The following is a 23,204-nucleotide window of genomic DNA, read 5'->3' on the forward strand; positions in this document are numbered from 1 at the left end:
CATAGGTTTTTAGCAATTGCCAATTGCTAATGGACTTTGGTCAATACTAGCTCTTTTTAGGGTTTAAAAAGTAACACATCATGTCGCGATCTAAAGAAATTCAAGAACAGATGAGAAACAAAATAGTTGACACGTATCAGTCTGGAAAGGGTTATAAAGCCATTTCTAAGGCTTTGGGACTACAGTGAATCACAGTCAGAGCCATTATCCACAAATGGAGAAATTTGAAACAGTGGTAGACCTTCCCAGGAGTGGTGCATTTTTTTTTCTTTCTGTTATCAACATTGTAAAAAAACACTTACGTAGATGTCTGAGAAACATATCTGTGGAAATCTGCTGAAGTCTGATTTAGTCTTCTGTATATGTATATATTTTTTGAAACTTAGTAACTGTTCATAAGATTTTTGTTTGCAAGTCACTGGAACACAAACATATTTGTAAGCCCGATGACGACACCATACAGTGACATTCTAATAACCATATTCTCAATTTTTGCTGCACAATATTCTTATATTTTCATACATGATTTCAATGAAACTCCACAACACACAATACATGCTTTGTCAATGCTTTTATTGATTAGAGTAGTGTTTTAGAAAAGATACTGAGAAAAGATGCAAGTTTAAGTTCAGATTAACATGTTTTATAAAGGATAAGATCAGAAAAAAGAAAATGTATGTAGCACAATCACGTAAATGTGGAGCAGGATGACTGCATGTGATCTCACAGGTTTTTAGCACAAACAAAGGCAATTTGTGCTGAACATGTCATATCGTTCCAGCAACGGTTAGCTGTAGGGTGGAAAAATTTAGTTATTCTGATAACTATGTATGAGAGTCAAAATAAAATAAAATGTTCAAATTAAGGCATTTTGTGATATCCAAATAAGCCATTTTATGTTACTGTATATGACATTAAAGGATTGATTATAGGATGTGAATAATTATTGAAAGTATTAATAAAATCAGTGCTTTCTTACAGCTATAGGCCAGCTCCAGGCAGTTCTCTGCATTTCTTCCATTGTTCGGTTCTCCAGAGCACCAGCTGGTGTAGTCAAAGGGACTTCCATCACTCCAAATCCACTGTCCTTCCTAATGAGTGAAGAGAGTCATTACAACATACTCAGACTACAAAAAGAAAGTAATTATTGAGTGTTTACTTTACCTCATGTTTAAAGAATAAAAAGCAATCTAACCATATCATTAAAAAATAAATAAAAGGCAGAACAACTTACTTGTTCACCATCCTGAGCGCCAACCCAAAAACGTGTGGAAGGCACCAGGCTCAGTAGGAGATCATTTTCCAGTTTATTATGCACAGATGCAAGGTTTGCATCATAAGTTTGACAGATTCTCTAAAGAGACATTGTTACATTGTTTATCCACAATCTTTTTATTTTTTTAATGTCTGGTTGATTATTTGCTTAATACTTATTTATAATTATTTATTATTTGGAGAAAATCTAGTTTAGGCTAAAGTTTTTTTCAGTAAATATATTAATACCTTAAAAAGGTTTTCTGAAAAAAAAATTAATATGACAATGTATTTGTATGGAAGCATATGCATAGCAAAAATCAGTTTGAGCAATCAATCAATTGATTAAGTAATTAAAAAAAAAACTATTGCAGCTTTACAACACATTACCTCCGCAGTGACCCAGTTAACTGACTGAGGGAAGTACTTGTAGCATCTGACTCCAAAATTTGTCCATCCATTGGGGCATTTTTCATCTAAACAATACATAAACTTTAAGGTTCTTGTAATAAACACAGTATAAAGTCTTTACACACTGCAGAAACCTCATTAATCATTACAAAATTCAGTTCAATCATATTATAAATTTCCTGTCCAAAGATTTGGCAGAAAACAATCTTTTTAGAGCTGCTTTACAGCAGAAATGAATTTTGTTTCCACCATCTGTTCTATATATACATTTCTATAATTATACTGTATAAGTATAAAGCTTTACTTAAAGGTGACTAGACTTGACGATGACTTTAAATATCTTAATCTGGAATAAAAAAAAGGTGTTTTCACAATGGTAAATAAATATATTGCTTACCATTTGCATTCACCACAGAATACATGATGAAAAGAAGCAGAAGACTTCTCAGCACTGCCATAATGAACCCTAAAATTAATACGCCGGAAAAGCTTTAAAAGTCATATTCTGAACAGTGGATTCTTGATTTATCATAAAGAAGCTTTAAGTATAATAGTGATTCAGCAGGTCGATGTGTCAAAAACTCACCTTGGTTTTAGATCGTTGCCTTCAGACTTTCAGTGAAGATTTTGAGAAGCTCTAGAAAGGGTCTTTCTTTTATATGTAACTTAATGTCAAGTGAGTTTAAGTCACGAGGATGATACAGGATGTGAGTCTTTGGCAATAAACGTTTTCTTCCACAGAAATGTGATCGTTCAAGTCACTAGGTAATGAAACACCTATATCGATGATCTGCTATCTTGAATCTGTGGAGGACAGTGTAAATTCAAATATTGGATCACTGGGTAATATGAGCTGGTATTTGAAAAAATTTTTTATTTATTATGCATTCAGAAAGAGCCCATTTAGAGTGGCTGTCTGTGACTGAGATGTACTTCTAATGCTGAAAATGGCATATCATAGAGTTTCTTGGCTTTTTAAATGATGACGTCATCTTTAATCAACGCTAAAGTTAAAAAGCTACATTTTTGATTTTCCCCCTAACATTAAAATAAAAAGAAGTAAATAAAATTAAACAACAAATATATGACTCTGAAATTAATTTGTGGTATCTTTGCCCTCTTGACCTCCAACACACAGTACCAGTCAATTCTTTGATGTGGCATATACTACGTACTGTAGTAAGAATATTTGTTTCTGATATTTTTAAGCTTCTGTTCTGTTGCAATTATCTCAGGACATAAAGCCTGAATTTTCATTTTTGAGTGAACTACCCTACACTACCATACACAGTTTCACCTAATCTCATGTTAATCTTGAGTACCTATAGAGTAGTGCTGCATCCTTCATATCTCCAAAAAGGCTTTAGTTTTATCATATTTATAAAAGAAAAATACAGCTTTCCGATTCTCTCCGAGAAAAGCCGAGATCCTGGAGGCGTATCGTGGGTGGAGCTATAATACTGATGTTTCGAGTTGTTACCATTAACATATATTCTTATGTGCTAATTTTCAACAAAATACAGAAATATGATGAAGTTGTACTTACAGAACATGAATGTTTTTTATCACTGGGACCACTCTATTTTTAATAGCAAATATGTACAAATCCAGCATCGACCTGGGCCTTGTTTATAAAACATTTGTCACTGAAATGACGAGAACACACAAATGCACTTGATACACCGTTGCTGCTCCGGAAAAACTGCATCCACTGTTCATGTAACGCTGGGTTCTTTGTCTGAGAAATGCTCATATAAGGAGCTCCACCATCGTATACGTCATTAAATCCACAATCGAAAAAAAACTGCCGAAACTTGTAACAACCCGGAAGTAAGATTTTGGCCATGTTTAACATGAGAATCCATCTCTTTAACACTGTGAACAACTATGAACCATTCTAACCCCCCCCCCCCCCCCATGGTTACAACAGCTAGCCATGTTAAATATTTTTAATTAATTGATTAAAAACTCTGTTATTAAAGATGTGCAAGTGGAGGATTCCTTGAAAAGACACTGATGGTTAGAGGAAAACATCACAAGAGATGTAGAGCTAACACGTATTCATTGTGGTATGGATGATGTTTCGAAATTCTTTTCCCTGTCAACAGTATTAAGTTTAGGCTTCCTATATATTATACTGTACAGTGACACTGGATACATAATTGATATAAATAATCATTAATTCTTGTCATTGCCTTAAGAATTTCTACGAAGATTTTGTGAAGCTTCAGAAAGAACCCTGGTTTTCTATTTTATTTAACATTAAGTATGTTTAAGTCACAAGGATGATACAGGATATAATTCTCTTGTAATAATGTGTGTTCTATCATGGAAATGTGATCGGTCAAGTAAAAGGGTCATCAAACACTTATTGATGCCCTGTTATCTTATATTGTGGAGGACTGTCTAAATTACAAATATTGGATCATTGAGTAAGACTAGCCAGTACTTAGAAAACTATGAAATATGCAGTCATATTTATATTTAAATTAATCTGCTTTAACTTAGGTACTTAAGGAGGGTTTGACAAATAAGTGTTAAATCAGTAAAATCAGCAGAAATAATCAAAGTTAAGAAACTAAAATGTTATTTGCCACTCCAACATTAAAATGAAAACTAGTGAATATAATTAACCTGTACAAATAAATGACTCTGAAATTAATCAGTGGTATTGCTGCTTAACTTCCAACACACAGTACTAGTCAAATTCATTGACGTCACATGTAATATTTAGTAAGAATATCAGTTGATATTTTTTATGAATTAAAGAGATAGTTTAACCCCCAAAACAAAGATCATGTGGCCTTTGAACAACAGATTTAATTTTTGAGTGAACTTAACTAAAAGTTAATGTTACATCAGCTAACCATAACAAATATTTTATTTCACGATTTGAAGCCAGGAGTTTCTTTTTCAGCTAGGTTGGTATTTGGTTTGCCTGTAAGTTAAAGGTAAAAATACAACTAAAGTTCTACCAAAAAGACTCAAAAAGGGTTGAAGATAAAACTCATGTATTTATTCATAAAGCCAATAAAAATAACAGAATTATTTTGGCATAGGCCCCATCTGTATTTTTAAATAGATGTAATAGATTCCAGCTATTCCTGTCGAAGATGAAGGCAGGGCGGTGCATTCCCCAAAAGAAAGAAAATTAAATACCCACCAAACTAAATACTTCATACAAGATCCTAGAATATATGGACAAAAAATATAAGATTTAATTAGTCATAATTAAAGTGATTATAAAAAGCATTTAAGAATGTATCAGATTATAGCTTAAAGTATTAGCTTATAGAGTGGAGGAGATGGGCACGATACAACGGATGGTGACGGGGGCCACGATAGGCCGGATGGTGATAGATAGGGGCCACGATAGGCTGGATGGTGACTGATAGAGGCCATGATAGGCTGGATAGTGCCACGATAGGCCAGACAGTGCAAGAGGCCAGATAGGCTATAATGAGAGATAGGCCACAGAAGGCCCCGACAGGCCCCAGTGGGAACGGCCCTGATGGGCCACAGAAGATGGAATGGCCCTGGCAGGGCACAATGGGAACGGTCTCCACCGCAGAGAAATGGCCTAGATGGGCCATAGTGAGAAAGCCAAGAGGCTGTATAATGAAATGCTTCGGTAGGCACAGAGAGGAAGGCCATGTAAATAGACCAATAAACACCACAAGATAGGTAACAGAGGGGATGGCCAGGAAAGACAGGCCACAGAAAGAGACCAGTCTGGAGATTAAGTTTTATTACTTTTACTAGTAGTTAAGTTTTATGCGGAAAGGGTAAAAACTAGGGCTGGTAATTTAACGCTTTAATTAGATTAATTAATTATGGAGAAAAGTAACGTGTTAAAATTATAAATGCATTTGACACACTTGCCCCACCCCAGACCTATGTGGATCATCTGCCATTTTATACCGTCGATTGATGACTAATATTATGAGGCAGGGCAACAACTTACTGCATGATGGAGCCTAGAAAATGTCCCTAAAATTCAAGATATGGGGCTCAATTTTGCTCAATTTTGCCAACAAGAAGATAAAGACTAAGCAGAAGTCTTCTCTCCGAGCAACACACAGCAGCATTTTATTTCTTAATCCATGTTTCGAATGAATTTGATGAACCATTTGGCGCATTGAACTATTGGCATATGCGTTGGCTTTGAAGTGGTGCTGCACAGACCGATCGGTGTGTGAGATCAAAGTACCGCGAGATGACCTCTTTGCGAAAATGGTCTACGCAACAGGAGAGACTTAAGTCGTAATACTTATCTCATATAAGAAATAACAAAGACAAAAGCATATGATTAAGACAACAAATACCTTACAGAGTGCTAGACAGTGTATTTTACAGAAAAGAATAATGTTAGCATCTAGGTGATTCCTTTCATGGGACGTCCATGGCTAGATCAAGACAATGCCATCTCTCATTCTGCATGTGCTACAACAACGTGGTTTCATAGAGACAGAGTGAATGTGTTAGCCTACCTGAAGTCCAGATTGGTCTCCAATTGAAAATGCATGACCAGTCATGAAAATGGCAATCAGACAACGATGATTACAGACTGCTGAGCTTCTGAAGTTTTGTATCAAGCGAGACTAAAGAAAATTTGCTTGCAAAACTTTAACAATTAGTACCCTCAATTCCCAAACAATGAAACATAATTGAAAGGAAGATTGATGTGACACAGTGTTAAACATGCCTCTTTCCAAATTTTTTTGTAGTGTGTTGGATATTTATTTCATACTTTTGTCAATTAAATAAAAGTTAAAGAGAATGAACAAATCACAGGTTCTTGATTTTATTGCATTTTACAAAATTGGGGTTGTATATAAACTATTAGATAAAAAAAAATGTGTTTAATGTATAAATGTTGTGGTAGTGGAGAATGCCTGGTAGACACTTGATAGATCAAAACATATAATAAATATGTTAAACTGAGATGTAAAGCTCACATTGATTCATTGTGGTATGGCTGATGTTTCGAATTTCTTCTGCTTCCCATAACTTTCAACAGTAATAAGTTAAAGTGCTCTTCTTTTACTCTTCACTAAATATCAAGCGTATTTAAGTCACAAGGATGTGATACTTTTGGAATAATGTGTGTTCTGTCATGGAAATGTCATAGAAACTCACCTTGGTTTTCAGATCGTTGCCTTCAGAATTTCAATAAAGATTTTGTGAAGCTCTAGAAAGAGTCCTGCTCTTATTCATGACTTAAAGTGATAGTTCACCCAAAAATGAAAATTACCCTATGGTTTACTCACCCTCAAGCAGTGGTGGACAGTAACGGAGTAGCTTTACTTCGTTACTGTACTTAAGTACATTTTTCAAGTATCTGTACCTTACTGGAGTAGTTTTATTTTGAGTAACTTTTACTTTTACTTCACTACATTCCAAAGCATAAAATCGTACTTTTAACTTCACTACATTTCATAAAACATATCGTTACTCCCTATAATATATCACGTGCTCCGACACGCAGAAGCGATGTCTGATTCATCATGAACGAACTGAGTCTTTTCAAAATAAACTTAAATCCATAGACAGTAAAAGGCTTAAATCGGATTGCAAATCGCACCACACGATTCGTTTACGAATTAGAATGATCCGATTGCAGCTGTTCTGGAGTCGACCACTCACTGATTCAAATGAACCGTTTAGTGCGAGTCTACAGAGGTAAGAACCGGGAGATCTTGTGAGCACGTGTGCGTCTGATATTGCTAAAAGTAAGTTACTAATGTCGAAATTTTGGATTAATTATTGTAACTGAAAATCATATTTAGGTCAGAATTGTCAGTTGTTTGGGAACTAAATCCGTTGTAAAGAGTGATCTATTTTAGCCCACTGAAATGCTCGAGTGCAGACGATGCAGACACATCAATTTTAGGTAAAAAAAAAAAAACAAAACAAAATAAATAAAAAAACAAACATTAAAATAACACAGATTAAATACAATAACTCATGCACGTTCAAATTCCCCGCTGCCGTAATGTTAACAGTTTTATTAAAATGCTACCATCCATGTCCTATGTGACGTCTGTTTTTATATTGTTTATCAACAGTAACGTTTGGATTAACTAGACGAGTAGACAGACATGAATGTTTATTCATAACCGTACTGAAAATAAGTAAATATTGTTAGCTGATGCTAACTGTCTAGCTAACAAGCTTGCTGGTGCTAAGTTGAGGTAATTTTTATAAATAATGTCCAAATATTTTTATTCAACCACCTATATATATATATATATATATATATATATATATAGATTACATCTGGGGAGAAAAGAAAGGATGTGATGTTCGGAACATGGTAACTACAGTAATTATCAAAGTGGGAAGAGATGCACCACAGACAAAATCCAGGGGCGTAGTCAGCCATCTTGAGGGGGACAGAAATTATATATATATATATATATATATATATATATATAGGCTATATATATAGGCTATATAACATTTCTTTAATCTATATATCTTACCAATCAACAGTTTTTGAACAGTAAGATTTTTATGTTTTTAAAGAAGTATCTTCTGCTCACCAAGCCTGCATTTATTTGATCCAAATTTCAGCAAAAAAACTGTAATATTGTGAAATATTTTTATATTTAAAATTTCTTTTTCCCCTATTTGAATGTATTTTAAAATGTAATTTATTCCTGTGATCAAAGCTGTATTTTCAGCATCATTACTCCAGTCTTTAGTGTCACATCCTTCAGAAATCCTTCTAATACGCTGATTTGCTGATTATCAATGTTTAAAACATGAGTATTTTTTTCAGTATTCTTTGATGAATATAAGGATCCAAAAATTAGCATTTATGTGAAATAAAAAGCTTTTGCAACATTGTACACTATATCATTCAAAAGCTTACAGTCAATATAATTTTTGTTTTTTGGAAAATAAATTATAGAAATGAGCACTTCTACTGAGCAAGGACTCTTTTGTGGGTTCGAGTCTCAGGCCGGCAACACCATGACTAAGGTTCTCTTGAGCAAGACACCGAACTCCCAACTGCTCCCCAGGCGCCGCAGCATAAATGATGCCCACTGCTCCGGGTGTGTGTTCTCGGTGTGTGTGTGTGTGTTCACTGCTGTGTGTGTGCACTTTGGATGGGTTAAATACAGAGCACGAATTCTGAGTATGGGTCACCATACTTGGCTGTATGTCACGTCACTTCACTTTAAATTGATCAAAAGTGATGATAAAGACATAATTTTCTATTTCAGATTATTCCAGATTTCTATTTCAAAATAAATGCTATTCTTCTTAACTTTCTATTCATCAAAGAAACCTTATTTTTTAATTATTTCTGAAGGATTGTCTGACTGGAGTATTGATGCTTAAAATTCAGCTTTGAAATTTCAATAAATTACATTTTGAAATATATCCAAGTAAAAAACAGTTAATATAAATAGGTTAGTAAAAATATTTCAAAATTTTTCTGTTTTGCTGTACTTTGGATCAAATAAATGCAGACTTGGTGAACAGAAGAGACTTCTTTAAAAAATATTAACAAGCTTACTGTTCAAAAACTGTTGACTGGTAGTGGATACAATAGGCAATTTAAATTTTTCTCAAATTTCTATCTTTTCATTGGCTTAGAAATTTATAACTGCTGGACAATAACAAATAATAATGTTTTGTTTATATACTACAAAATGTTTTTGTCAATTATCACTGCATTGTTCATACTTTATTTATCACCTGCTGAAGATGACTTGAAAAACCATATATTGTTGCAATCGTATGTTTAATGTCTTCGTGTTTCCAAAAGTTTCTGGCCTTTTTTTTCTGTGTAAAAACTGTTTTCATACAGCAATAGCTGGACGCTTTTGCCCATATTAGGTATTTCCTGATATGACTTTCTGCATGAGAGCGCCCTCCGGCTTCGAGGATAAATGTATGGGATTTAAATCCTGCCATGATTCAAAACTGAAAATACAGTTCTGAAAGGTTGAAACTAAGTGTTCGAAAACTCAAAATCTTACAAAAAAAAGTTTTGCAAGATCGAAAAATAAGATTTGCAAGTTTTCAAAATGTAAAAAAAATAAAAATATCTCTGCAAACATTATGTTGTTTTTGAGATTTCCTTCTTCAGAACTGCAACATTTTTTTTACGATGTTGCGCAAATAATTTTTCAGAGTTTCAAATTTGTCAGTGTTCTCCCACTGTATTAGATTGTTTTCCAGGTTTGAAACCTTGTAAATGGTGATCTGAAAACTGGTGTGCGAATGTGTGAATTTTTTTTTTTTGAAACTCTGAAAACAGAGCTTTGCAGGCTTGCAAAGTGGTAAAAAAAATTACATCTCTTCAAACGTAATTTTGTTTTTGAGTTTTCCCTCTTCAGAAGTGCAACACTCTTTTTTATGGTGATGTGCAATCATTTTTTCAGAGTTTCGAATTTGTCACTGTTCTCCCAGTGTATAGTTTGCTTTCAAGATTTGAAACCTTGTAAATAGTGATCTGAAAACTGGTGTGCAAATAGGTGAAAAAAAGTTTTGAAACTCTGAAAACTGAGGTTCGAAAGGGCGAAACTTATTACGTTACATTACATTTGCATTCCTATTGCAGACTATTTTTTTCAGAGCTGAGTTTACAACACCCACTTTGCGGAGATACGCCCACACAGTTGCGAGCTTGCGACTCGTGATTTGTGGCAGCGTTTTCACGCAGCTCTGCTCTGAAACTCTGAAACTCAGACTGAGAGAAAATGAAGCTTTGCAACCTTGCAACTAAAAAAAAAAAGCCTGGAGGGAGGGCCTTCTGCTCTTGGCCAATGCTTTGCTTTCTGCTGACGTACAGTCCAATCACAAGTCGTATTTACTGGAAAGGTGGGATTGACCGCCTGCTCCGCCAATGACAAAAGCGCACAGGATACGCAAACAGAGGATGCACAGATTTCTGGCCACAAGGCGGTCCCGTCGCAGTCCAGTTCTAAAATAAAGGTTACCCACTTGTCGCTGAAATTCACCATACAATTGCCAGTACCCACTGAGTTTACCACTGATAGACCGGCGGTGCATCAGTATGTACACTCTCACCTCACTTTCCTCAGCTGGCGACTCACTTTCCTCACGCAGTGGACCACTGACTCTCTCTTCATGTAGAGACCGAATATTACAATTAAAGTGACTTCTATAGTGCATCCAAAAGAATATTTAGATATTATATTTAAATATTCAGAAAGTTGTACAGTTTTTTACTTTTATTAAAATATTTCAGTAAAATTATAAATAATTGCCTATTACAAATTTATGAATGCATGGTTAACTTTTTTCTGCAGTCACTATAGGCTATATGTATTGAGACATTTTAAAACCTATATTTTGTAAAAATAATAAAAAATAAACCTGAATTATAATCTAAACATCTGTAGTTTCATATATTATATAAGTAGTATGCAGGGGCGTAGCACCAAATTTTGGGCCCTGGGTACAAACCATCTTGCTGGGCCCCCAATACCATAGTGATACCAATGGGTAAGGTATTGCATTTTTATCATAAAAACACTTAAAATGTAAACAAAATAGGCCACACTCTGATTAATATATTTTTGTTTTATTGTCGAAAGTACTACTTACTGAGATGACAAAAGGTCTAGCAGGTCCAAACCTGGACTTAATCAAATATACTGTAAAGCAGTTCTGAAAATGACCATACCAAATGAGAAAAACTTTGGTCTGAAACACAAACTAAATAATGTCAGTTTTTACTAAATGCCCATTGACGGGTCTTTGCATGCGCAAATTTGCTGATCAGGTCTTTAAAGTCCAGTTTTTTGCTAGCATTTGAACAATAGTTTTCCTGTGCTTATCAGTAAGAGTTGTTGGCCATAATCCTGGGTCCTCTGACAATCCCTCTCCAGTATCCCTAAGTCTCTCATTCTCTTCTCTTTCCTCTTCAGCTCTGTCCTCCTGCTCCTGACTACCTTCATCACATTCTTCACTTTCCCTCTGATCACTTATATGAATATCAACCTCATCTTCTATTTCTGCCTCTGCTACAAGAGGAAATAAGCAAAATGGGTACATTGTTATTGTACACATTTAAACTTTAAACTGTAAACTTTAAACTGTAATTAGTAATTACACTTTAAAGTTTAAATGTGTACAATAACAATGTACTAATTTAGCTTATTTCCTCTTAACACTTAATTACTAATTACTAAGTGTTAAAAAGCTCACCTTGTCTCACTGTCACACTCACATCCACCTCACTGTCACTGCTTTCACCTAGCCATGATGAGGGGCCTGCTGCTGCAGGGTCTGACTCTGAAACTGAAATATATGGCTTCAAATGGTTGCTAAAATATCCTTTATTGTCACAATACCAATGCGGTAAAATAGGCGCTAACGATCTGTGTTTTCGCGGGTGTTAGATTTTGACAATGGAGGGAAATATACAGTGTTTTCATGTAAACTTCTGACTCTGAGAGTGGGGAGAACTGCAGCAGAAGAGGAGACAAGCGTTTAGGCAGCTGCCTGGAGTGGCAATGTGTTGAGCTCCGTCTGCTTCTCACTCCCTGTTATTTACGTAAGGGATAATGTATAACGTTAGATTACATTATCCTCCGCTTCGTGTCGGGGTCCTGTTCAGCCTGTCGGGGTTGTTATTCGCTATAACGACCGCCTCTCTATACATTATCCCGCTTATTACATGGCTACCCACAAAATAAATAAATAATTTGCCACGAATTATTGATTTAAAAAGGAGTTTATTGATTTAAAAACGATTGTATTGCTTCCGCCAAAGAAAATAGTCCGTTCCGCGTCCATAGCAACGCGCTGTTTTTCATGGCAACGGTCTGTTATACTTCGCAGCGGTCTGTTATCAAGAAATAACAGACCGCATTCTACATTGGAATTCAGCCAAGCCATGTAATAATCAGAAACATTGTTTGCTCACTATGAAGGGTGTGATACTATAAAGTATTGGTATATTATTCATAAATGCAAACATAAATGTATGCTATTCTACCGGGAGTAGATATTTATGTTAAAACAATGTCAATGCTTGATGATGCATTTGGAGCTCACCTCTCTTTTCAAAAAAATTTGTGAGCAACTGCTTGCCCTCATTTGCCCTTCTCTCTTTATTCTGCTTCTCTTTTCGTTTTTGAGCCCCTGATTTTCCTTTCTTAAGGAGAGACATGACTCTTCACGGCTCACTCCAGCTCCTGTCTCATCAACTGATTCCCCCCCCCATCCCCCCTGCCTCGGGCCCTTTACCCCCCCAGTCCGACGCCCCTGGTAGTATGTATATATATATATATATATATATATATATATATATATATATATATATATATAAAACATAAATAAGTAGGCTAATAAATATATAATGTTTAAAACATATGATAAACTATTTGTTCTCCAACACATCACTAAAATTGATACTGTGTGTGTGTGTGTGTGTGTGTGTGTGTGTGTGTGTGTGTGAAAGAGAGTGCTTTCAGCATTGAGGATATTCTGTAGTCTCAGACCTTCGTTTGGGTAAATCTTTACTGAATTGTCTGTACTCAATCCTTATCCATCTTCATGAATCAGCTTAAAACACATCTCTTCCAAATGTATTTGACCTTCTAACTTTAACACTCACTATTCTTAAAAAAAATAAAATAATATTAAGCTTTCTATTCTTTTGTATTCTATCGGTTTTCTTTTATTATACAATTAACAAAGGCAAAAAAAAGACCTCTAACTCTAGCTTGCTCTATTCTTTTTCTATTCTATCTGTTATCAGTATTTCTTTATTATATTATTTAAAAGCCTTTGTTACATGTAAGCTAACTGAGACTTGTTATAGAACTTGTATATTTGTTGTTTTTTATTGCTTCCATTGTCCTCATACGCTGTTTGTGACGGACTGAGAGAGGATAGAGCTGACATTTTGAGTCACCGACTTTGCAAAAACCCAACAAAAACACGTCCTAAGAGTCCAAAAGCATTCACTTTGCAATGAAGCCTGTTAGAATGAATAAATACAGTTAGAATGTCCTTATAATTTAAGCCATGAAAAAAATGGTGCACGTTTTTATATTCATTGAACATTAATTATTGAGTATCAGCATGTGCGTGAGCACAAATGTGCTATTAATTTTATAGCTACAACAGTTCATAGGAACGCAACTGCCCGAGCGCTTTGGAAAGGAAAAAGCGACGCGTTTTCCACGCGTTTTTAGGCGCGACATGTGAACGGCCCTTAACACGGTGTTTTGTTCCTTGAATTCATCAGATTTTCAACGAATCAAGTGAGCCACTGATTCAACAGTCCATTCAAATGGACTCTTTTGTTTCCTTTCTAATAGAATCAGCCGTTTTGAACGAAAATTTTGATTTGAACGATTCAATAAATAGCCTACTTAAAACCATGGTTTTGCAGTCCCCTACTGGCGTTTTATTGTCATCATTATTTAAACCAGACAAGGTGCAAGCACTAGCCTACTACCAGCACAAAAAAAAATCATTGTAATCATTATGTGAAATTAGCTACAGGACCAACCCCCCGCCCCCCAAAAAAGAAACTGAGTTGAGGAAAGTTAGTTGTTCGCTGCGTGAGGTTAGTGTGTATACTGATGCACCGCCGGTCTATCAGTGGTAAACTCAGTGGCTACTGGCAGTGTTGGGAAAGTTCACTTTCTACATGAACTAGTTCAAAGTTCAATTCACAAATTTAAAATGAACTAGTTCAGTTCATAGTTCAAACTACTAAATTTTGAACTAAGTTCACTAAGTTCCAAAAATGAACTAGTTCATAGTTCTTTTTTTCCATATGTTGCTGCAAGCTATTATTTTTCAAAATTATTGCCACAGCCCATATAGAATCACAGACAGCAATTATTTTATCAGTTTTAACAATGAAGCTATGTGTCAGATTTCATCTTCATATCCAATTTTGAATCCTTATCCAACCAGGGTTTACATTAGCATTGAGGGGACAGCATTTCCCCATTGTTGCTTTAATGCTTTGTCTCCCATTCTCACCGACCTTGTCATAAACATCATAAAATTATTTTAAATGATCATACGCCTTCTTGCTACATGCTGCTGTCATCTCCATGCTTTTTTTTTTTTTTTTTGATGACGGGTCACGCATGCGGCGGTGCGACACTGGTGGTGTTGCCAGATTGGGTGTTTTTCCGCTACATATTAAGACCCGTTTACGGTGTGTTTTAACCATAGACTGTAAAAAATATGGACAAAGCGTCTGTGACGTCACCCATAGACTTTCTGAAGAACGGGTTTGAAGCAGTTTATGGGGGGTATGGGCTGCGGCATCTTGGAAAATCTTGGGAAATCCTAACCCCGCCCACCTTCTGACGCAGCGCGCTTCACTCAGCTCGCTCTGCAAATTCGGTTATCTCTGTGTATATTTTAGGCAACGAAACGTTCAAAACGAAAAAAACACAAACCTGCCTCTTTTCATTTTAAATATAATATAAAAATATTAAACATTTTATGGTCCAGGCAATATGTGCATTTGTACTAAACAACAGATTTTGCAGTAAACAACATTACAGATCATCTTCGTTGTATTAAAATTTAAAATGACAAAACTCAACCCAGTCTCTTTTTGTTATATTTCAGTTTTATCAATATTAGCCATTATAAAAGTATAAGTAAAAGGTATAAGAAGCTATACAAATAAAGCAAACAATTCAGTTAAACATACAAAGTCAGCGCTCTAGTCTAACCATACATCGGTAAAGTTAAATAGCTTATAAAGTTATGAAACTTCCCCTCAGCCAAAACGATTGCCCAGGGAAAAAATTATAGATTTACGAGACCAAAAATCGCCCATTAGATATACACAAGATGAATTATATCTCATGTTTAACCACTACAGAGACGCCAGAGTCCGCGGCATTGGCTGCAAACTTTAGAAGGTCTAGCCGAGGAAAGACTGCTTCAGGCGGGGTACATGAACGCCGAGCGCCCGGTCATCGCTGGATCAACTGGATAAAATTTTCATAAATCTTTAAATAAACCACAGATTTGAGCTTTAAACAACTACATTCTCGCCTGAAAACCTCTGAAAACTACATTTCATGATACAGAAACAGTAGTATTATATGTCAACTGTATAAAAAAATGTCGCTTCTTGTTGTCATTCTCCGTGGCGCTGCCTTGTCAGCTGTCAATCAAGCTGTCACTCAAAGTTAACCACACCCTTATTGTCATATATTTTATATCTAAATACGATCTAACGAGTAAGAAAATAAATCACCCCCCTCACAGTTGTCAGGCACTTGGAAGCTATCGAAAAATACAATAAAAGTCCATGGGACCAACTTGTAAAAACATGAATTTATGCTGTGAAAACGGACATTTTAACATGGGGGCTATGGACATTTGCTCCCTTTTGGGACCTTCCCCTGGCGGAGTTTCGATGTATTGCAGTTTTTCGCACTTCCGGGTAGGCTTCCTTTTTCAGATCAGAATGTTGCCGCTTGGTTTTAACCGGTTTTTCGCCTGGAAGGCTCTAAAGAAATCTGGCACCCTATTGAACGAAGTTAACCTGAGAGAGCGTGCCGTTCCCAGACACCAGAATGAACGAGTTGCTGGCAGTAACGTTCATCAGGCACTAATACAGCACGTACAGTTCACGTTCGCCCAAAATATGAACGAGTTCATAACTATCGTTCAATGAATGCGTTCAGGCACAACACTGGCTACTGGCAATTGTATGGTGAATTTCAGTGGCAAGTCGCATTTGTCATTGGCGGAGCAGTCGGTCAATCCCAACTTTCCAGTAAATACGACTTGTGATTGTATCTCCGCAAAGTGGGTGTTGTAAACTCAGCTCTGAAAAAAATAGTCTGCAATAGGAATGCAAATGTAATGTAACGTAATAAGTTTCGCCCTTTCGAACCTCAGTTTTCAGAGTTTCAAAACTTTTTTTCACCTATTGGCACACCAGTTTTCAGACCACTATTTACAAGGTTTCAAATCTTGAAAGCAAACTATACACTGGGAGAACAGTGACAAATTTGAAACTCTGAAAAAATGATTGCACAACACCATAAAAAAGAGTGTTGCACTTCTGAAGAGGGAAAACTCAAAAACAAAATTATGTTTGAAGAGATGTAATTTTTTTTACCACTTTGCCAGCTTGCAAAGCTCTGTTTTCCCTGAGTTTCAAAAAAAAAAATTCACACATTCGCACACCAGTTTTCAGATCACCATTTACAAGGTTTCAAACCTGGAAAACAATCTAATACAGTGGGAGAACACTGACAAATTTGAAACTCTGAAAAATTCTTTGCGCAACATCGTAAATTTTTTTTGCAGTTCTGAAGAAGGAAATCTCAAAAACAACATAATGTTTGTGTTAAAATATGTTCATTATGTCCTCAGTTGTGTAATGCTGTACTGGTTTCTGTGTTATGCATATGTGTATGCCACAAGGGGGCACTAAAGTGTAAGATACAGAAGACGCGTTTGCTTTATTATGTTTGTCCCTTTTTGTTTTACGGTTCTCTCTTACTGATGGCTGTATGACCGTGAGACTGATGTGTCGGCAGCTAGAAAAATAAATATGCCAAGAACGGCTTAAGATAATCCATCTCTATCGTTCACTTTTTCCCCCGAATGCAACGCTAACTGAAACTATGAGTGTAGCACAAATTAACAGGTTATGGGCCCAGGAGTTGTTCGGAGGATTAGTTTGTTGTTTTCCACCGTTTTAAAAATCGCGACGGACCGTGTGCTGACATGGCGGAACAACGGAGGACATACAGTTTGCCTCGACTGATGTTCGACGGAGATGAGACTAAGTATGAGCTTTGGGAAACCAAAATGTTGGGACATTTTCATTTATCAGGGCTAAAGGACACGGTGCTAAAAGAACCGCAGTCGGAAGCTGAGATAACAGCGGATGCAAAGAAAAATGCTGACGCATATGCTGAATTGATTTTATTATTAGATGACAAAAGCCTCTCATTAGTTATGAGGGATGCGCCCAACAACGGAAGAAAAGCTCTGGAAATATTGAGAGAATATTATGCAGGGAGGGGAAAACCCCGCATAATCAGCTTGTACACCACGTTGACATCCCTTCAAAAGGCAAACGATGAAAGTGTAATGGACTATATCATTAGAGCAGAGACCGCCATCACAGCACTGCGAAACGCAGGTGAAACGTTAGGAGACGGACTGCTAGTGGCTATGGTCTTAAAGGGACTGCCTGAAAGTTTTAAGCCATTCGCAATACATGTGGGGCATACAGATGATAAATTAAGTTTGCAGAGTTCAAGACTAAACTACGTAGTTTTGAAGAAACAGAAAAGATAAAAACAGCTGAGTCGAGCGACAGTGTGATGAAGACTCAAGGGAAAGCCGGACGGCGGCCTGCAAAGTCAAGCACACGTGGCTGGGTCAAAGATGACACAGAGATAGTCTGCTTCAAATGTGGTACCAAAGGCCATCGAGCTAGAGGATGTCGACAGAAAACGTGGTGCAGTATCTGCAGAAGTGACACACACAAAGACGCAACCTGTAGGCGTAAGGACAAGGACATTAAAGACAAAAAGGACAGTGCGAGTAAAACCTCAGAAGATGTTGAGGACTACGTGTTCAAGATGAGAGACGGAAGGACCAGTGCTCAGCGGCAGCCGACATGCAGCATCCAGGAGAAGGGGCTAACGGTGGACACGGGGGCTACCTCTCATATCATCACGGACATAACCATGTTCAAAAGTTTCGACAGCAGATTCAGGCCAGAAATGCACAGTGTCGAGCTAGCAGATGGCACTCGGTGCAATGGGGTCGCTCAGCGGAGGGGAAATGCTGAGGTTTCGCTCATCGACAGCAAAGGACAGCAACGCAAGGCGGTGCTGAAAGACGCTTTGTTTGTACCGTTTGTATATATATAAACACAACTCTGACTTCCTTTAAAAAAAAAAATTATTTAAAAAGTTAATTTTATCTTCCTCAAACTCACGCAATTGTTTCATTTTCAAAAGATGTCTACAAAATAATCAGTTCACAGAAACCATGGTCTCCTTAGTATTCACTAGGTTTATAGAGCAGCAAAGGAAACCATTCCACAATGTGCATGTTTTGAAAACATTTTCTATGCTACTAGTTTCAAGTATATATGAAGAGTTCAGATGCAAAAGCCTCTAAGTGCCATCTGAAATTTTCTTATGAGCTTTTTTTTTCAAGCTCGTATTTAAGTTCAGTAATTTAACTTAAATGACAATTAATAGGTAATTTTCATTGCCAGTAATGAGAAATAAGTGAACATAAACATACAAGCTTGATAAAAATGATCATTATTGAAGGAAATTTCAGATGGCACTTAGAGGATTTTTCATCTGAACTCTTCATATTTAGAATAACCTAAATAACTGCATCAAACAGAGGGGCGTGTTTTACTAATAATTTGTATATTTTTGCACAAGGCACTACATCGTTTTAATTATTTTGGTGTTATCAGAATACATAACACTTTAAAATTAAACTTACCAAAATAATTGAGTAAAAATTCAATAAAAGCCAATGTCATGTATGTATTTGTGGTGGTATGGAATACTATTTTATAAAGGTTTCGAGGAAATAAAAAAAGTTAAATTACTTAAATAATTAATTTATAAATATTGTTATTTTTAAAGTTTAATGTTAACTTATTTCTACTCAGTTTTATTTATTAATGTACCAGATGCAGTTACTCAGATTTACTACATTTTTTAGAGTGTATCCTCCATCTGTTTGCATCTGTAGATTTCTTCTAAATTCACCAATTTAGATTTCTAAATTTCAGGGGTAAAGACTCTTGATGTAAGTCAATAACTGGGGACGTTCTGTATGCAAATTAGGCGTCAACTAGTTAAAATGCGCACATTTGCATCTAATTGACAGGGAAATGCAGGTAAATAGGATAAACAAAATAACTAAAGCATATCACCTGGTGGTGATATATGCTTATTTTATTAACTTATTTTATTACATGGCTTGGTTGAATTCCAATGTAGTATTCGATAACCAACAGACCGCTGTGCGGAGTATAACAGACCGTTGCCATGAAAAACAGAGCGTTGCTATGGACTCACAGGATTCTAACTGTAGAGAAGGAGCGGACTATTTTCTTTAGTGGAAGCAATACAATCGGGTTTAACAATCGGGGGAGAGGGAGCGCTTCAGAACTCCTGACCTGATATTTAGATACTATATTTCAATAAATATATTTGTTTGACAGGGAAGCTGTGTGCAAACAGAAATATATATTATTTTTCAAAAAAAAAAAAAATAGCATCCCAGAAAAAAGGGCACTTTCTCTCCAGGAATAAAAAGGGCAGGTGCTCAAGCCCCCTTTCATGTCTATGTGTGCACGTGCCTGGGGCAGACTCCTTATGAGTCACTGACAGACAAGAAGCCAAACGTGTCAAAAATGCAAAAGTTTGGATCTGTGTGCTACACGTACAAACAAGACAAGGGAAAATTTGATTCCAGGTGTGACCAGGGTCGTTTTGTAGGTTATGACAAGAACAGCTCGGCGTATTTGGTTTATCATCCAGATGTAAACAAAGTACAAAAACACAGGCTAGTAAAGTTTGTGAGCAAGTCAGTAGTGGAAAAACAGACACAGACAGGTGAGCCAGATCTAAGCACTGGTTATGGCAGTGTGAAACCCAAGACTGGTGAAACCACACAGAGTAGGAGTACAGAAAATGCTCCAGAGCCAAGTATACAGAGTGGAAGTACCCATAGTGCTATTCTAGATGAAGTAACGAGATCTAGTGACCACAATCAGACACAGCAGAGTGTGACAAGTGATAAACCAGAGAATAGGAGGTATCCAACTAAAGAGAGAAGAACACCGAGTTACTTGGATGACTTTGTAACAGAAGACAGTGATAGTGATGGGGTTAATATCACGGTAGACTACTGCTGCAGAGCGGTGTGTGGCATTCCACAGACTTTTGAGGGAGCAATGAGGTCAGCTAACTAAAGAATGGGTAAAAGCCATGGATGAGGAAATCAAGTCACTAAATGAGAACAAAACGTTTACCCCGACGATACTGCCAATAGGCAAGAAAACAGTGGGGGGTAGATGGGTTTACTCTATCAAGGCTGATGTAGATGGAAGAGATAAGTTCAAAGCGCGGTTTGTGGCTAAGGGTTACAACCAGAGAATGGGAATAGACTATGGGGAGACATTTTCACCCACTGCAGACTTGACGAGTGTAAGGGTGGTGCTACAAAAAGCAGCACAGGAAAATTTACTCCTGCATCAAATGGATGTGCAAACAGCGTATCTGCACGCTCCCATAGACTATGAGATCTACATCAATCCACCAGAGGGTTACCAAGAGAAAGAGGGTATAGTTTACAAGCTAGAGAAATCACTTTACGGCTTAAAACAATCTGGGCGAAATTGGAATAAGGTTTTACACGACTGTCTAACTGAGAATGAATTCACTCAAAACCCAGCCGACCACTTTGTTTATGCCAAAGAGTCAAAAGGAGACAAAGTGATCATAATTACATGGGTCGATGATTTAATTATTGCAGCAAGCAATCAAGAGAAACTAAAAGAAGTGAAAGAGATGCTTGCAGAAAAATTTAAAATGAAAGATCTGGGCAAACTGAAAAATTTTCTGGGTATCGAATTCAATCAGTCAGATGGGTGTGTAAAAATGACACAGGAAAAGTACATTAACAAGATACTTCAGCGTTTTAATATGCAAGACTGTAGGATCAGAGAAACACCCTGCGAGCAAAAGTTAGTGTATACTGAGAATGCAGTAAAGTTGAAAGATGTCAGAATGTACAGAGAAGCTGTGGGAAGCCTTATATACCTGACTACTTGTACCAGACCAGATTTGAGTTTCGTAGTTAGCAGGTTATCACAGTATTTTGCTGAACCTACAGAGGAACAGTGGGTCACTGTGAAGCACGTACTTAGGTATCTCAAAGGTACAGCAGGGAAAGGGTTAAGTTTTAGGAGAAACGATTCTGAGAAACTAGGTATACAGGACTACAGTGATGCTGACTGGGCAGCTGATACCTGTGACAGATGCAGCACTACGGGGTACTGTGTGAGTCTAAGCCAAAACAGCTCTCTAGTCTCATGGAAGACTAGAAAGCAGCCAACTGTGGCGCTATCCACATGCGAGGCGGAATATATGGCACTGGCTTCAACCATACAAGAGTGTTTATACATAGAACAGTTACTGGAAGGTATAGATGATGACAAGGGTCCACATTCATTCTACATTCTATTTTGTTTGTATAGCAACCTGAGTACAAGTGGGGGTGTTAAAATATGTTCATTATGTCCTCAGTTGTGTAATGCTGTACTGGTTTCTGTGTTATGCATATGTGTATGCCACAAGGGGCACTAAAGTGTAAGATACAGACGATTATTTATTATGTTTGTCCCTTTTTGTTTTACGGTTCTCTCTTACTGATGGCTGTATGACCGTGAGACTGATGTGTCTGCAGCTAGAAAAATAAATATGCCAAGAACGGCTAAAGATAATCCATCTCTATCGTTCACTTTTTCCCCCGAATGCAACGCTAACTGAAACTATGAGTGTAGCACAACTTAACAGTTTGCATATATATATATATATATTTTTTTTTTTTACATTTTGCAAGCTTGCAAATCTACGGATCCCCCTAAAGGGTCATTGAGGTGGGAAAAAAATCAGAGTGAGTAAAAAAATTTGGGGTGGGAGGAAAAAATATTTTTTTCATTTTTTGCGTTCTCTCGCAAAACTTTTGCGTTCTCTCGCAAAGATATTTGCGTTCTCTCGCAAAACTTTTGCGTTCCCTTGCAAAGATATTTGCGTTCCCTCGCAAAGATATTTGCGTTCTCTCGCAAAACTTTTGCATTCTCACGCAAAAATATTTGCGTTCTCTCGCAAATCAGTTGAGTTTGGACAAACACTTCCTGTTTACGCTTACAGTGGTTCAGACCGCTCCGTACATTCATAATGGAGCAGTTCATTGAGTTTTATTTTGAACTTGGACTGAAGTATAAAGAGATACGGTCAGTGCTTTGTTCAAGGCATGGTTTTGACGTCAGTGAAAGACACCTGAAAAGGATATTACGCGAAAAAGGACTGTTTCGACGGAAACGTTACTCGACCTTAGTGGACCTTGTTGAATTCATCGGCCTTCAGCTGCAGTATTCTGGGCAACTTCATGGGTAGGCTATCGATGGATGTACACGAAATGCAGAGAGAAGGGTCTGCGTGTGAGAAAAGAAGATGTGTGCTTGGTGCTGAAGGAATTGGATCCTGAAGGAGTTTCAATGAGGAGAGCTAGACGTCTCAGACGGCGCAACTACTTTGCCAAGGGACCAAACTTTATTTGGCATTTGGACTCGTACGATAAATTGAAACCATATGGCCTTTGTATTAATGGCTGCGTTGTAGGAGGATTCTTGGACAAAAGTTTGATCCAGTTCTGCTGCATGGGACTCATCCAAGTGAGTTTATCTGAAATTATGTTTTGATGCTTCCCTGTGTGTGTGTGAAAGAGAGGGAGAGAACGTAGAGGACGGGGATGGGATAGAAGTTGGA

The 23,204-nt window shown here is 36.9% G+C and overlaps 1 protein-coding gene across 2 annotated transcripts in view; it reads right to left on the minus strand.

The window, feature by feature from the left end:
* Positions 1-556: 556 nt before the first annotated feature.
* Positions 557-23,204, minus strand: part of LOC132125444 (galactose-specific lectin nattectin-like) — a 282,210-nt gene continuing 259,562 nt past the window's right edge. Inside the window, exons 1-6 of one of the 2 annotated variants that reach the window (XM_059536877.1) lie at positions 6,805-6,892; positions 2,063-2,131; positions 1,645-1,730; positions 1,235-1,354; positions 980-1,091; positions 557-791 (exon numbers count right to left, since the gene is read on the minus strand). In XM_059536877.1, the coding sequence (XP_059392860.1) occupies positions 724-791; positions 980-1,091; positions 1,235-1,354; positions 1,645-1,730; positions 2,063-2,123 (447 nt within the window). In that variant the 5' untranslated portion in view covers positions 2,124-2,131; positions 6,805-6,892 and the 3' untranslated portion in view covers positions 557-723. Of the gene's footprint in view, positions 792-979; positions 1,092-1,234; positions 1,355-1,644; positions 1,731-2,062; positions 2,132-6,804; positions 6,893-23,204 lie in introns of those variants that run through there. The other variant, XM_059536878.1, reaches the window with a different exon arrangement.

Source organism: Carassius carassius, chromosome 43 (assembly GCF_963082965.1).
Source record: "Carassius carassius chromosome 43, fCarCar2.1, whole genome shotgun sequence".
NCBI lineage: Eukaryota > Metazoa > Chordata > Actinopteri > Cypriniformes > Cyprinidae > Carassius > Carassius carassius.